Source organism: Coregonus lavaretus, assembly GCF_964263955.1.
Source record: "Coregonus lavaretus genome assembly, chromosome: 26".
Taxonomy (NCBI): Eukaryota; Metazoa; Chordata; class Actinopteri; order Salmoniformes; family Salmonidae; genus Coregonus; species Coregonus lavaretus.
This window is the reverse complement of record NC_140013.1, coordinates 20,095,848-20,110,871: the sequence shown is the minus strand read 5'-3', so window position 1 is coordinate 20,110,871 and position 15,024 is coordinate 20,095,848. Positions and strand designations below refer to the sequence as shown.

At 45.1% G+C, this 15,024-nt stretch overlaps 1 protein-coding gene across 4 annotated transcripts in view; it reads left to right on the top strand.

The window, feature by feature from the left end:
* LOC311102275 (BCAS3 microtubule associated cell migration factor-like) overlaps nt 1-15,024 on the top strand; it is a 246,679-nt gene that overhangs the window by 21,826 nt on the left and 209,829 nt on the right. For all 4 annotated transcript variants that reach the window (XM_084143565.1, XM_084143563.1, XM_084143562.1 and 1 more), the window contains exons 8-9: nt 9,837-9,944; nt 10,062-10,138. In XM_084143565.1, coding sequence (XP_083999691.1) covers nt 9,837-9,944; nt 10,062-10,138 — 185 coding nt within the window. The remainder of the gene's footprint in view (nt 1-9,836; nt 9,945-10,061; nt 10,139-15,024) is intronic.

The following is a 15,024-nucleotide window of genomic DNA, read 5'->3' as shown; positions in this document are numbered from 1 at the left end:
GCACCATCCCTACGGTGAAGCATGGTGGCGGCAGCATCATGCTGTGGGGATGTTTGTCAGCGGCAGGGACTGGGAGACTAGTCAGGATCGAGGGAAAGATGAACAGAGCAAAGTACAGAGAGATCATTTGGCTATGATTTTGAATTTTAGGACCCATTTAGGTACAGTACCAGTCAAAAGTTTGGACACACCTATTCATTCAAGGGTTTTTCTTTATTTTTACTGTATTCTACATTGTAGAATAATAGTGAAGACATCAAAACTATGAAATAACACAAATGGAAGCATGTAGTAACCAAAAAAGTGTTAAACAAATCAAAATATATTGTATATTTGAGATTCTTCAAATAGCCACCCTTTGCCTTGAAGACAGCTTTGCACACTCTTGGCATTCTCTCAACCAGCTTCCACTGGAATGCTTTTCCAACAGTCTTGAAGGAGTTCCCACATATGCTGAGCACTTGTTGGCTGCTTTTCCTTCACTCTGCCGTCCAACTCAACCCAAACCATCTCAATTGGTTTGAGGTCGGGGGATTGTGGGGGCCAGGTCATCTGATGCAGCACTCCATCACTCTCCTTCTTGGTAAAATAGCCTTTACACAGCCTGGAGGTGTGTTGGGTCATTGTCCTGTTGAAAAACAAATGATAGTCTCACTAAGCCCAAACCAGATGGGATGGTGTTTCACTGCAGAATGCTGTGGTAGCAATGCTGCTTAAGTGTGCCTTGAATTCTAAATAAATCACAGACGATGTCACCAGCAAAGCACCCCCACACCATAACACCTCCTCCATGCTTTACGGTGGGATCTACACATGCGGAGATCATCCATTCACCCACACCGCGTCTCACAAAGACACGGCGGTTGGAACCAAAAATCTCCAATTTGAACTCCGTGAAGCATTTATTTGGGCTGCAATTTCTGAGGCTGGTAACTCTAATGAACTTATCGTCTGCAGCAGAGGTAACTCTAGGTCTTCCATTCCTGTGGCGGTCCTCATGAGCCAGTTTCATCATAGTGCTTGATGGTTTTTGCGACTGCACTTGAAGAAACGTTCAAAGTTTGAGATTTTCCGTATTGACTGACCTTTAGACAAGTCCTGTGACACTTCTGGAGGTTGTAGAGCAAAACGGAGAACACCATCCTGTTCGCGAGAGTCCCCTTTCTATAGAGTGGTCATATTAGTTTTTTAGGCCAAACCAATTGAATGCAACAGACGTCTTCGTGATAAGACCGATTTTCGGGATGTCTCCTGGTCTGACAAACAGCGCTGTAGCTCTGCCACTTTCCACCGCAGATGCGAAAGGGCGACATAGGTGGATTGAGACGCAGCCCATGCAAAAGAACATATATCTCTAGCTTAAACTGATGGATTTCGATGCAGATTTTTTTATTATGTTACTTCGATTGACGCACCGGTGCATCAATAGACTCTAGTGGTTGACCAAGGGATTTTTGCAAGCGCACACTCACACACACACACACACACACACTGGCGGGGCAATGTGTTTCCAATATGCTTGTTGGTGGTGTACGGTACTGAATGAGGAGGAAATGTATTTCTGGCAGTGCTGCAGACATGGAGCTGTGGTTGAACTTTTTACCCTAATTACTTTCCCGCTAATGCCCGCGGCGTGCCGGAATCACAGACCCCCTCCCCGCCCCCCCGAGCTGCCTCTGATGTGGCCAGCGTTTGTTGTGTGTTGAGCGTTGGGTTCGACAGGGGAGAGGGGGAGTGAGAAAGAAGGAGAGTGGGTTGGGGAGAGAGGGAGAAGGAGAGGGAGGGGTGGTCAGAGAGAGAAGGAAACTTTGTGAATATTGTGACAATTTGCATCTCTTTTCTTCCAGTACCACCCACCTCACTTGATGTCTATGAAAATAGAGTAATTGTTTTAATGTGCGTGTGTGTAGAAATAACTGTTATAAATCTATGACTCAGTCTCACCAGTCTGATCTCAGTCCAACGATTAGTTTGACCAATTTGTCCAGGCTTTATTTGTAACATGTTTCTCAAAACACCACTATGTGAGATCAATTCCAATAGCAAGGCTCTTCTGTTAAGGAAAGTAAAACACAAAAAAACATTGATGCCTCTTCTTTGTATGTTTTTTTCTTTCCCCAAAAAATAATGTCACTGACAGGTGTCAGTTTGGTCAGCATTTAACCCCTTCAACTCCAGGGATTTTTACCTATATGGTTCACCAGTAGTGTATGCACATCCAACAATTTCCCAGATGCAGGATATAGATATGAAAGAAATAGTCTCTGTTCTTGGTCACTTGTTTAATATGTACCCGTAGGCCTATAGTTTATTGCTCTGAAAGCCATTGGTTGATATCTAGGCGGTCTGTGGCCCGGGTGGCATCCCTAGTCTCTGGGCGCTCTGTCCCTGTCCCCTCAGCCTCTCAGCCCTGCCAGCTGAGACTCCAGGGACCAGGCCCAGGCTGTATTTGTTTTGCGTTTCCACAGCGTGTAATTGTCTGTTCGTATTCAGGGAGCTTGTAAAGGGCTCAGCTCAGAGCTGCAGTCGGAAACGTGGTGACGTCCCCCTCCTTGTAAATTAATTTATTTGCTTGCTTTTTAATTCCCCTATAAGGCTTCCCCAGTTCCCCTGCTCTCTAGCCCACTACAGCCCGCCACATGAAGTGTGCAGTTTTTTATCCATCGGTTCCGCTCTGGTTCATAAAAACGTATGAATTAATAACCTTCCCGGTTCCGTCGACCAGAAGACAGACGTTCCCTCCCGGAGAAGAAGCGCAAGCCCAGCTCACAGCGCCATCATGTTGGAGCAGAAATAACAGATGTTAAAGACGTCTTTCATACAGAAAAACCCCTCTCTAGTGATTTAATTGGCATGCGTCTGACCTAATGTACATAATAACCATTGTAAACTGACGTGTTGCTAAAATTGAGACTCTGCCCTGGTTGTAAAAGTCACATAACCGTTTTGTTGTGAATACTTTTTCCAAAATGGTACAGTAGCTAGTCTATAGCAGGCCAGGCAAAACGGAGCTGTGCTGGAAAGTCAAGAGTCTCAGAAACATAGAGTGCATCCCAAATAGCACCCTATTCCCTAGGTAGTGCACTACTTTTGACCAGGGCCCATATGGCTCTGGTCAAGATTAGTGTACTATATAGGGAATAGGGTGCCATTTGGGACGCACTCGTCTGTTTTACTGGCTGGCCCAGTGGCCGTTTGAGGGGGAGGTGGAGAGCCACACCTGCTACATCCATCTATCTGGCTGCTTTACAGCCTACTACCCAGTAATTAGCTAAGTCATTTAGGATTACTGTTATGAGGGGAAACCGTTCATGTTAGAAGCGTTGTGAAGTCGACGTGGGCCAAGACCAACCGTTTCGACTCCAGAAGGCTTAGACTCTCCTCCAGAGGTCATGGCCATTGCCTCAGCAGTGGGTGTGTGTGTGTTCCTCTATTTCCATGTGTATGTACAGTACCAGTCAAAAGTTTGGACACGCCTACTCATTCCAGGGTTTTTCTTTATTTTTACTATTTTCTAGATGTAGAATAATAGTGAAGACATCAAAACTATGAAATAACACATATGGAATCATGTAGTAACCAAAAAAGTGTTAAATCAAAATATATTTGAGATTCTTCAAAGTAGTCACCCTTTCCCTTGATGACAGCTTTGCACACTCTTGGCATTCTCTCAACCAGCTTCATGAGGTAGTCACCTGGAATGCATTTCAATTAACAGGTGTGCCTTGTTAAAAGGTAATTTGTGGAGTTTCTTTCCTTCTTAATGCATTTGAGCCAATCGGTTGTGTTGTGACAAGGTAGGGAGGGTATACAGAAGATGGTCTTTTACCAAATAGGGCTAAGTCCATATTATGGCAAGAACAGCTCAAAAAAGCAAAGAGAAATGACAGTCCATCATTACTTTAAGACATGAAGGTCAGTCAATCCGGAACATTTCAAGAACTTTGACGTTTCTTCAAGTGCAGTCGCAAAAACCATCAAGCACTATGATGAAACCGGCTCTCATGAGGACCTCCACAGGAATGGAAGACCCAGAGTTACCTCTGCTGCAGAGGATAAGTTCATTAGTTACCAGCCTCAGAAATTGCAACCTAAATAAATGCTTCACAGAGTTTAAGTAACAGACACATCTCAACATCAACTGTTCAGAGGAGACTGAGTGAATCAGGCCTTCATAGTCGAATTGCTGCAAAGAAACCACTACTAAAGGACACCAATAAGAAGAAGAGACTTGCTTGGGCCAAGAAACACGAGCAATGGACATTAGACCGGTGGAAATCTGTCCTTTGGTCTGGAGTCCAAATTTGAGATTTTTGGTTACAACCGCCTTGTCTTTGTGAGACGCAGAATAGGTGAACGGATGATCTCCGCATGTGTGGTTCTCACCGTGAAGCATGGAGGAGGAGGTGTTATGGTGTGGGGGTGCTTTGCTGGTCACACTGTCAGTGATTTATTTAGAATTCAAGGGACACTTAACCAGCATGGCTATCACAGCATTCTGCAGCGATACACCATCCCATCTGGTTTGCGCTTAGTGGGACTATCGTTTGTTTTTCAACAGTACAATGACCCAACACACCTCTAGGCTGTGTAAGGGCTATTTTACCAAGAAGGAGAGTGATGGAGTACTGCATCAGATAACCTGGCCTCCACAATCACCTGACCTGAACCTAATTGAGATGGCTTGGATGAGTTGGACCGCTGAGTGAAGGAAAAGCAGCCAACAAGTGCTCAGCGTATGTGGAAACTCCTTCAAGCGTTCTAGGTGAAGCTGGTTGAGAGAATGCCAAGACTGTGCAAAGCTGTCATCAAGGCAAAGGGTGGCTACTTTGAAGAATCTCAAATATAAAATATATTTTTATTTGATTTGTTTAACACTATTTTGGTTACTACATGATTCCATATGTGTAATTTCATAGTTTTGATGTCTTCACTATTATTCTACAATGTAGAAAATAGTAAAAATAAAGAAAAACCCTTGAGTGAGTAGGTGTGTCCAAACTTTTGACTGGTTCAGTATGTGTGTGATTGTGTGTATGCAAGTGCTTAAAGACACAATCTCAACCTTTTTATGATTTTACATTCTCATCTTTCTCTCTCTTTCTCTCCCCCACCCAACTGCTTCAATCTCCTTCCCTCTCTCTTTGCATCAATTCAGACCCAAAAGGCCAATCCCAGTAAATAGACACGTTGATCTCATAGACCATAATAACAGTCCTATTACTGAGGCAGAGGATGGCGCTCAGTGTCACCTTAACATGTTACTGGACTGACATCTAGCCCTGATCAATGATAATGATGATTTAGCCTGGCTTTCAACCCACGCCTCCGTGGCCCCAGCACCAGGAAATCACATTACAGTTTACCCTGCCCTGGCTCCATTAGAACGCTGCCATTTGTTAAAATACTGCCCAGGCCAAAACAATTCAACCGGGGGACTTTTTCATTCTGTAATAGAGGGACGGGCGTGCCATCATCATTGTCCCCATGAGTGAATCAATTCGGGCGCCTGTTATTTCGTAAAAAGCATTTGGATTAGATTGATCTGACCCCGTGATAATGCTGAAATCGATGGAGGAGCTGCCAGAAAACAAGTTAGGAGAAGTTATCTTTCTATTAATCTCAATGCCTGTACTCAGATTGGTAATGCTATCCTTACTATGCCAGAAAGTATCATAATATGCCTTGATCTCCTAGTGTAAAGTCTGCAGCAGATCAGTATTAGGTCCGGCTGCTATGGACAACTGAATGGAGGGTACCCAAAACTCTGTGTCCCCTCCTTTGTCTTCCCCATTGCCTCTTACAGGAAATGAGAGGGGAATGCACACACTTTGACATGCAAACAGAACATCAGACACTCCCGCTGGCACACACACCAGACGCTCACAGACAGACGTGCGTGCGCACACAAACATGCAGTGTCAGGCATGCATGCATGCATACACACGCGTGTATGTACACACACACACAGACACAATGTTTTATGTCTGTGGCTGGGCTGAGAGAACTGAGGGCTCCCGTGGCGCCAGAGCTGCTGCTGATTGTCCAGCCACTGGCTTGGGAAAGTTTCCTCAAGGAAACTCAGAGTGTGTGTGTGTGTGTTGGGTGTTGCCGCTGGCTGTGTCAGTGGGTGTTTGGAGCTGTGTTCGTGTCTGCAGCGTATGCCCCGGCTCTGTGGAGTGGTGCTGCTTACACGCACACACTAATCCCCTTGATCAAAGGGTGAACGTCATTTTAGGGAGTGGACAGCGGTAGTAGTGCACTATATGGGGAATAGGGTGTCATTTGAGACACGGATGCTTTTTTCCCTAGAGGTTACTCTAGGCGTGATTCACATAGTCTATTGAAATCTTATTGATGATGTTATTAAATATTTTGAGACTGGGCAGTAGAGTGTGTTAGAAGCTCATGAAGTCACTATGGAATAGGGACTAGGCGTTGTTTCTGGACAAGACCTACAGGTAACTGCCAAAATAAAGGAAACGCCAACATAGTGTCTTAATAGGGCGTTGGGCCGCCACGAGCTGCCAGAACAGCTTTAATGTGCTTTTGTCTGGAACTCTATTGGAGGGATGCGACACCATTCTTCCACGTCAATAATTTGGTGTTTTGTTGAAGGTGGTGGGAAAACACTCTCAGGCGCCGCTCCAGAATCTCCTATAAGTGTTCAATTGGGTTGAGATCTGGTGACCGACACACATGCACACATCTTTTAAACCCCCTATGCTCCTTTTGAGACCCCTTTTTCAAAGTCACAGATTTCTTCTAGACATTTCGTTTTTTAAACAACTAATTGACTGACGTCGGTTCAATTATTTAAATTACATTTCGTTCGTTTTTTTACCTGTGAGCTCAATGCGCACATCGCACAGTTTCTCTAGAGATAAATCAGATCACTGTTTGGCATTTGCTGTAGCGACAAGACTCAATATAGGCAGTCTACACACGGCTAACACGAACCAACAGCAGTTAAACAAGGGCCATGTCTACTGACCAAGAGAGAGGAAGAGAGAGCTTGAGAGAGGAAAACCTTGAGAGAGGAGAGAAAAAGGGAGAGCGGGAGAGAGAACAAGAGAGCGAGAGACGGAGTGAATGAGAAAGGGAGGGAACAAGATGGAGAAGCGAGAGAGAGAACAAGAGAGCGAGAGATGGAGTGAATGAGAAAGAGAGGGAACAAGATGGAGAAGCGAGAGAGAGAACAAGAGAGCGAGAGATGGAGTGAATGAGAAAGAGAGGGAACAAGATTGAGAAGCGAGAGAGAGAACAAGAGAGCGAGAGATGGAGTGAATGAGAAAGAGAGGGAACAAGATGGAGAAGCGAGAGAGAGAACAAGAGAGCGAGAGATGGAGTGAATGAGAAAAAGAGGGAACAAGATGGAGAAGCGAGAGAGAGAACAAGAAAGCGGTGCAGGCAGACTGGCTTCTCTATCATCGGCTCCATTCTAAGATTCCCTCATTGGAAGAATTATGACAAATTAAACCCCCTTCAGTTCTCCATGGCTGCGACTCAGGGCTATCGAGTAGCACATGGAGGAGAGTACCTGCAGCTTTTTACCATTCAACTCTCCCTTAAGTGTTTCCATGTTCCCGGCGCTTTGCGGCCAGTTTAAGATATCTTGGCTGCTTTGAGATGGCCTGATGTGTGCATATTTTGAAACGGGGTAATTTTCTCAACGGTTCGGCCACAGTATTTCATCCACTGTTTAAGTCTGTCAGAGAGAGGCCTGAATGGAAGGAGCAGATATTTTCCACCATAAAGAAGAGAAAGTAGCTGCCTGTTGGTCGGTCGGGCTGTCAGTTGGTTTCAGTGATTGGGAACGCAGATGGACATTACAACCTTATTGATGCGTGGAGCCCAGTGATGGTCAGTGGAGTAGAAGTAGTGCTACAGGATTGGGATCGGACTTTCATATTCATAACTTTTTTGTGTTCGTAGGCTGACACAAAAATAAGCTCTCTTAGATTCATGGTGTAGGTAGATTAATCTCCTCTGAAATTGTACACAGTGACAGTGAAAATTGTATCGTAAATACTTTAGACTTGTTGTTATCGGAGGAGGATTAAAAAATATATATACAACAGAGTAAATAGCCTGCTGAAATCGAACGACCCCAATGGCCCTATAAACAAAACCAACTCACGAATGTGGCACCATGGTCTCTGCCAGTGGGGAGAGGGAGAGAGGAATGGGGGAGAGATCAAGAGAAGGGAGCGGGACAGACCGATAGAGGGAGAGAGAACAGTTGATGAGGATTTATGTCTATGTTCCAATGCCAGCGTCCACTGGCTGGTGTTGGCCTCCCTCCTCCTCCTCTTGTGATGATAGAAGGCTTCCAGTAAATGTGTGTTACATGACAAACCATTTCCCCTATAACCCCATCGCCGCCTCCCTTCACTGGCCGCCAGTGGCCTGGGCTCTCACTAGCGTTTGATCTTCACTTACAGCTCCTCGGTCTCGCATCATTAAGCTTGAGGCCCTGGGTCTGAACCCCGCCCTGTGCAACTGGGTCCTAGACTTCCTGACGGGCCGCCCCCAGGTGGTGAAGGTAGGAAACAACATCTCCACTTCGCTGATCCTCAACACTGGGGCCACACAAGGGTGCGTGCTCAGCCCCTTCCTGAACACCCTGTTCACCCATGACTGTGTGGCCAAGCACGCCTCCAACTCAATCATTACGTTTGCAGATGACACAACAGTAGTAGGCTTGATTACCAGCAATGACGAGACCGTCTACAGGGAGGAGGTGAGGGCTCTGGGAGTGTGGTGCCAGGAAAATAACCTCTCCCTCAACGTCAGCAAAACAAAGGAGATGATCGTGTACTTCAGGAAACAGCAGAGGGTGCACCCCCCTATCCACATCGACAGGACCGCAGTGGAGAAGGTGGAAAGCTTCAAGTTCCTTGGCGTACATATCACTGACAAACTGAAATGGTCCACCCAAGCAGACAGTGTGGTGAAGAAGGCGCAACAGAGCCTCTTCAATCTCAGGAGGCTGAAGAAATGTGGCTTGGCACCTAAAACCCTCACAAACTTTTACAGATGCACAATTGAGAGCATCCTGTCGGGCTGTATCACCGCCTGGTACGGCAACTGCACCGCCCGCAACCGCAGGGCTCTCCAGAGGGTGGTGCGGTTGCCGAATGCATTACCGGGGGCAACCTACCCGCCCTCCAGGACACCTACAGCACCTGATGTCACAGGAAGGCCAAGAAGATCATCAAGGACATCAACCACCCGAGCCACTGCCTGTTCACCCCGCTATCATCCAGAAGGCGAGGTCAGTACAGGTGCATCAAAGCTGGGACCGAGAGACTGAAAAACAGCTTCTATCTCAAGGCCATCAGACTGTTAAATAGCCATCACTAGCACATTAGAGGCTGCTGCTGCCTATTGAAATCACTGGCCACTTTAAGAAATGGAACACTAGTCACTTCAATAATGTTTACATATCTTGCATTACTCATCTCATATGTATATACTGTATTCTATAATATTCTACTGTATCTTAGTCCATGCCGCTTTGTCATTGCTCGTCCATATATGTATATATTCTTAATTCCATTCCTTACTTAGATTTGTGTGGATTGGGTGTATGTTGTGAAATTGTTAGATATTACTATCGCTACACCCGCAATAACATCTGCTAAACACGTGTATGTGACAAATAAAATTTGATTTGAAAACACTCTGATTACCCTGGTGTGTGTGACTAATTACTCGTGACTAATTACTCGTGATGATTCACAAGTCCAAGCATCTGTATGACCTTGAAAATATCTGTCTGTTTTGTACTGAATGTTTCAAATAAAGGATGTTTGTTGTGTTTCTGTGCCTAGGACCAGCCCCCCATACTGCTGTGTAGACCTGTACTCTCTGAGGACAGGGGAGATGGTCAAGTCCATCCAATTCAAGACTCCCATCTACGACCTGCACTGCAACAAGGAGTACGTACAGCATCATCACTTTTTGCATTCATATAATCAGTGCATTCATATAAATATATTGCAGTATTATGTAATATGAAAATCACATCCTATTTGTAATTTTCCTGAGTTTTGTAGGATTCTAGTTGTCGCCCTGCAGGAGAAGATTGCTGCATTCGACAGCTGCACCTTCACCAAAAAGTTCTTTGTTACAAGTAAGGAGCTGGGACTGTGTGTGCATCCTAAATGACACCCTATGCCCTACATAGTGCACTACTTTTGAACAGTGCACTATATAGGGCCACTTTGGATGATAAGGCTTTGATGTATGTGTTCATGTTGAACCAGATGATGACATACTCATGGACGTTTGTTTTCCTTGTGGCTTTGATCAATAGCTCTCTAATAGCAGGAATTCCCCTTCACACATTGTTCTTATCATCACACACACACACACTAGACCAGTGGATACAAAGATTAGTACTCACAAATGCATATACTCTTCAGTGAAATCAATGGACAGATCATCTTGGAACAGATGCTTGGTCTCTCCTGTGTCTCTCTGTGTACATCTGTGAGAACACCAAAGCGATATAGCCACCCACTAACAGTTATATAGCCAGTAGCACAAACACACAGAGCCAGAGCCAGCGCAGGCCAGTCACATAACACATCAGCATTTTCCACACAAACATCCTAGCACCAAAAAGACAGGCAAGTCTGTCACGCTGGCATCACCCAGCCCAAAAAACCAACTAACTAAAGACAGATACTGGCAGTGTTTACCCTGTGATACACAAACCACCATGCCTCCTCAAGGAGCACAACGTTTAGAACAGGTCTAAACTGTTTTCACTGAAACATCATAGTAGAGCAGGCAGGAGCCCCTCTGGTAGCTTAACACATCTCAACATCACTGACAGTATGTTTATAGCATGTTTACAACTCCTGGTTGTAACCTCAACGTCATACAGTTACACTACCTACCTAGGTTGTGTTCAGAAGGCACTGAAGGAGAGAAAACATTGTGAAACAGGGAGGTACCATACTACTATCTGAACTTGTACATTTTTATTTATTTTTTCCAAGTAGTTTTGCTACATTGTGCCCAACTGAACAGGACTCCTGGGCAGCGCAGGATGACGTGAAACAGTATATGTAACAAGGTCATTGCTGCCTGCAGACAGTAAACTAACTGCTGTTGGGAGAATAGGGTCTTAATGCGTTGTCTGGTATGTCTGCCTTTCCTATCCATGCCTGGCTGGCTGGGCCACAGGACAATGAGTATAATCAATCACTGTTAATCGTTCTCAATGACGCTTCCTCCGTGTAAAATGGAGGCTCGTTTCTCTTTGGGGAGGAAGAGGAGCAACACAGGCGTCCTGTAATGTGGGTTGTTTTTAGTTGTTGCCTGTCTTTAGAGTGGTGTGGAGTAGGGATGAGGTTAGTTAAGTCTGTCTGTGTGTGGATGTGATTTTGGGGTTGGTGATTCCCCTTTTTCTCCATCAAATGTTTTCTTTTCTCTTCATCTTTCCTTCTTCGGCCCTTTTTCTCTTTCCTCTGTTCTACTCAGCCTTTTCCCCTCTCCCTTACTCTACATTTTACATTTTACATTTTAGTCATTTAGCAGATGCTCTTATCCAGAGCGACTTACAGTTAGTGAGTGCATACATTTTCATACTCTCCCTCTATTCTTGGGTATTTTATCTTTATATCCTTTCCTCTTCTCCCCTTCCTCTCCTCTTCCTTTCTTTTCATGTCTTTTCTCTTTTCCAATATCTCGTCCTCTTCTCCCTCTCTTCTGTTCCTTTTCCCCCACTCACTCCTCCCCCTCTCTCCACACAGGATGTGTCAGACATGTTATCTTACTGCATGGGCTGAGTGGGTCGCTCTCCCCCAGCCTTGGAGCGCCAACAAAAGGCTGTAGCATTGTGGCTTACCTCAAGTCCTATTCACCCCTCGCTTCCCAGCTTCGACTCTTCTGAACACTAAATTACTGTCTGACTCATCTCATCTGCACCCTGAGCACTACATTACTGTCAGCCAAACCTCTCTCCCCTCGCCTCCATGCACTCACATGACCGTGTGTGTGTGTGTGTGTGTGTGCATGCGTATGAGATTTGTGTATTTGTACTGGTATGTCCATTTGTGGGGGTGTGTGAATGCGTCTGTATATCTGTTTGTGTGTGTATGTGCAAACAAGCGTATTTGTCCCAGTTGCTCTTTCCATGCATTTATGGCAGTATCCATCATGACTCCCTTTCTGTTTACAGACATGTTTGTGAGTAGTGGTGAATCCTGATGGTGGATGTGCTGTGCAGAACTGAAAAATACTATTTGAAATCTTTCAAATATCTTGAGTGTTTGCTTGGAGTGTTTTGGAACTAATATATTGGTCTATCAAGCCAGACAAGCTTAATCAAGCACAGATAATGTTTTTGAAATAATTTCAAATAGTATTTGAACCCAGGTCTGGTGCTGTGTGGCCATTGACTCCAGTGTGTGTGTGTGCGTGCTTGTATTTAGTTAATTATTACTCATCATCATGTCTACTGTGAGATGACTGTTTACATCAACATCTGTGCGAGTGGGTGGACACATTTGTTCCAGTTTACAGTGCATTCGGAATGCATTAAGACCCCTTGACCTTTTCCACATTTTGTTACGTTACAGCCTTATTCTAAAATTGATTTAAATAGTTTTTCCCCCTCATCAATCTACACACTACACCATAATGACAAAGCAAAAACAGTTGTTTTTCTTTGCAAAAAAACCAAAACAAACAGATCACGTACTTTGTTGAAGCACCTTTGGCAGCGATTACAGCTTAGAGTCTTCTTGGGTATGACGCTACAAGCTTGGCACACTTTTATTTGGGGAGTTTCTCCCATTCTTCTCTGCAGATCCGCTCACGCTCTGTCAGGTTGGATGGGGAGCGTTGCTGCACAGCTATTTTCAGGTCTCTTCAGAGATGTTCGATCGGGTTCAAGTCCGGGCTCTGGCTGGGCCACTCAAGGAAATTCAGAGACTTGTCCCGAAGCCACTCCTGCATTGTCTTGGCTGTGTGCTTAGGGTCGTTGTCCTGTTGGAAGGTGAACCTTTGCCCCAGTCTGAGGTCCTGAGTGCTCTGGAGCAGGTTTTCATCAAGGATCTCTCTGTACTTTGCGCCGTTCATCTTTCCCTCGATCCCGACTAGTTTCCCAGTCCCTGCCGCTGCAAAACATCCCCACAGCATGATGCTGTCACCACCATGCGTCACCGTAGGGATGGTGCCAGGTTTCCTCCAGACGTGACGCTTGGCATTCAGGCCAAAGAGTGCAGTCTTGGTTTCATCAGACCAGAGAATCTTGTTTCTCATGGTCTGAGAGTCCTTTAGGTGCCTTTTGGCAAACTCCAAGCGGGCTATCATGTGCCTTTTACTGAGGAGTGGCTTCTGTCTGGCCACTCTACCATAAAGGCCTGATTTGGTGGAGTGCTGCAGAGATGATTGTCCTTCTGGGAGGTTCTCCCATCTCCACAGAGGAACTCTGGAGTACAGCACTTTGGCCAAGCTTCCTGCTATCCAGGACCTCTATACCAGGCGGCATCAGAGGAAGGCCCTAGAAATTGCCAAAGACTCCAGCCACCCTAGTCATAGACTGTTCTCTCTGCTACCGCACGGCAAGCGGTACCCAAGCGCCAAGTCTAGGTCCAAAAGGCTTCTTAACAGCTTCTACCCCCAAGCCATAAGACTCCTGAACATCTAATCAAATGACTACCCGGACTATTTGCATTGTATTATCTATGTATTATCTATATCTATGTATTATCTATACCTTACCTCTACCTACATGTACAGTTGAAGTCGGAAGTTTACATACACTTAGGTTGGAGTCATTAAAAGTAGTTTTTCAACCACTCCACACATTTCTTGTTAACAAACTATAGTTTTGGCAAGTCGGTTAGGACATCTACTTTGTGCATGACACAAGTAATTTTTCCAACTATTGTTTACAGACAGATTATTTCACTTATAATTCACTGTATCACAATTCCAGTGGGTCAGAAGTTTACATACACTAAGTTGACTGTGCCTTTAAACAGCTTGGAAAATTCCAGAAAATGATGTCATGGCCTTAGACTAATTGACATCATTTGAGTCAATTGGTGGTGTACCTTAATATGCCATTTAGCAGACGCTTTTATCCAAAGCGACTTACAGTCATGTGCGCATACATTTTTACGTATGGGTGGTCCCGGGGATCGAACCCACTACCCTGGCGTTACAAGCGCCATGCTCTACCAATTGAGCTACAGAGGACCACCTGTGGATGTATTTCAAGGCCTACCTTCAAACTCAGTGCCTCTTTGCTTGACATCATGGGACAATCAAAATAAATCAGCCAAGACCTCAGCAAAAAAAATTGTAGACCTCCACAAGTCTGGTTCATCCTTGGGAGCAATTTCCAAACGCCTGAAGGTACCACGTTCATCTGTACAAACAATAGTACGCAGGTATAAACACCATGGGACCACGCAGCCATCATACCGCTCAGGAAGGACACGCATTCTGTCTCCTAGAGATGAACGTACTTTGGTGCGAAAAGTGCAAATCAATCCCAGAACAATAGCAAAGGACCTTGTGAAGATGCTGGAGGAAACGGGTACAAAAGTATCAATATCCACAGTAAAACAAGTCCTATATCGACATAACATGAAAGGCCGCTCAGCAAGGAAGAAGCCACTGCTCCAAAACCGCCATAAAAAAGCCAGACTACGGTTTGCAACTGCGCATGGGGACAAAGATCGTACGTTTTGGAGAAATGTCCTTTGGTCTGATGAAACAAAAATAGAACTGTTTGGCCATAATGACCATCGTTATGTTTGGAGGAAAAAGGTGGTTACTTGCAAGCCGAAGAACACCATCCCAACCGTGAAGCACGGGGGTGGCAGCATAATGCTGTGGGGGTGCTTTGCTGCAGGAGGGACTGGTGCACTTCACAAAATAGATGGCAGCATGAGGAAGGAAAATTATGTGGATATATTGAAGCAACATCTCAAGACATCAGTCAGGAAGTTAAAGCTTGGTCGCAAATGGGTCTTCCAAATGGACAATGACCCC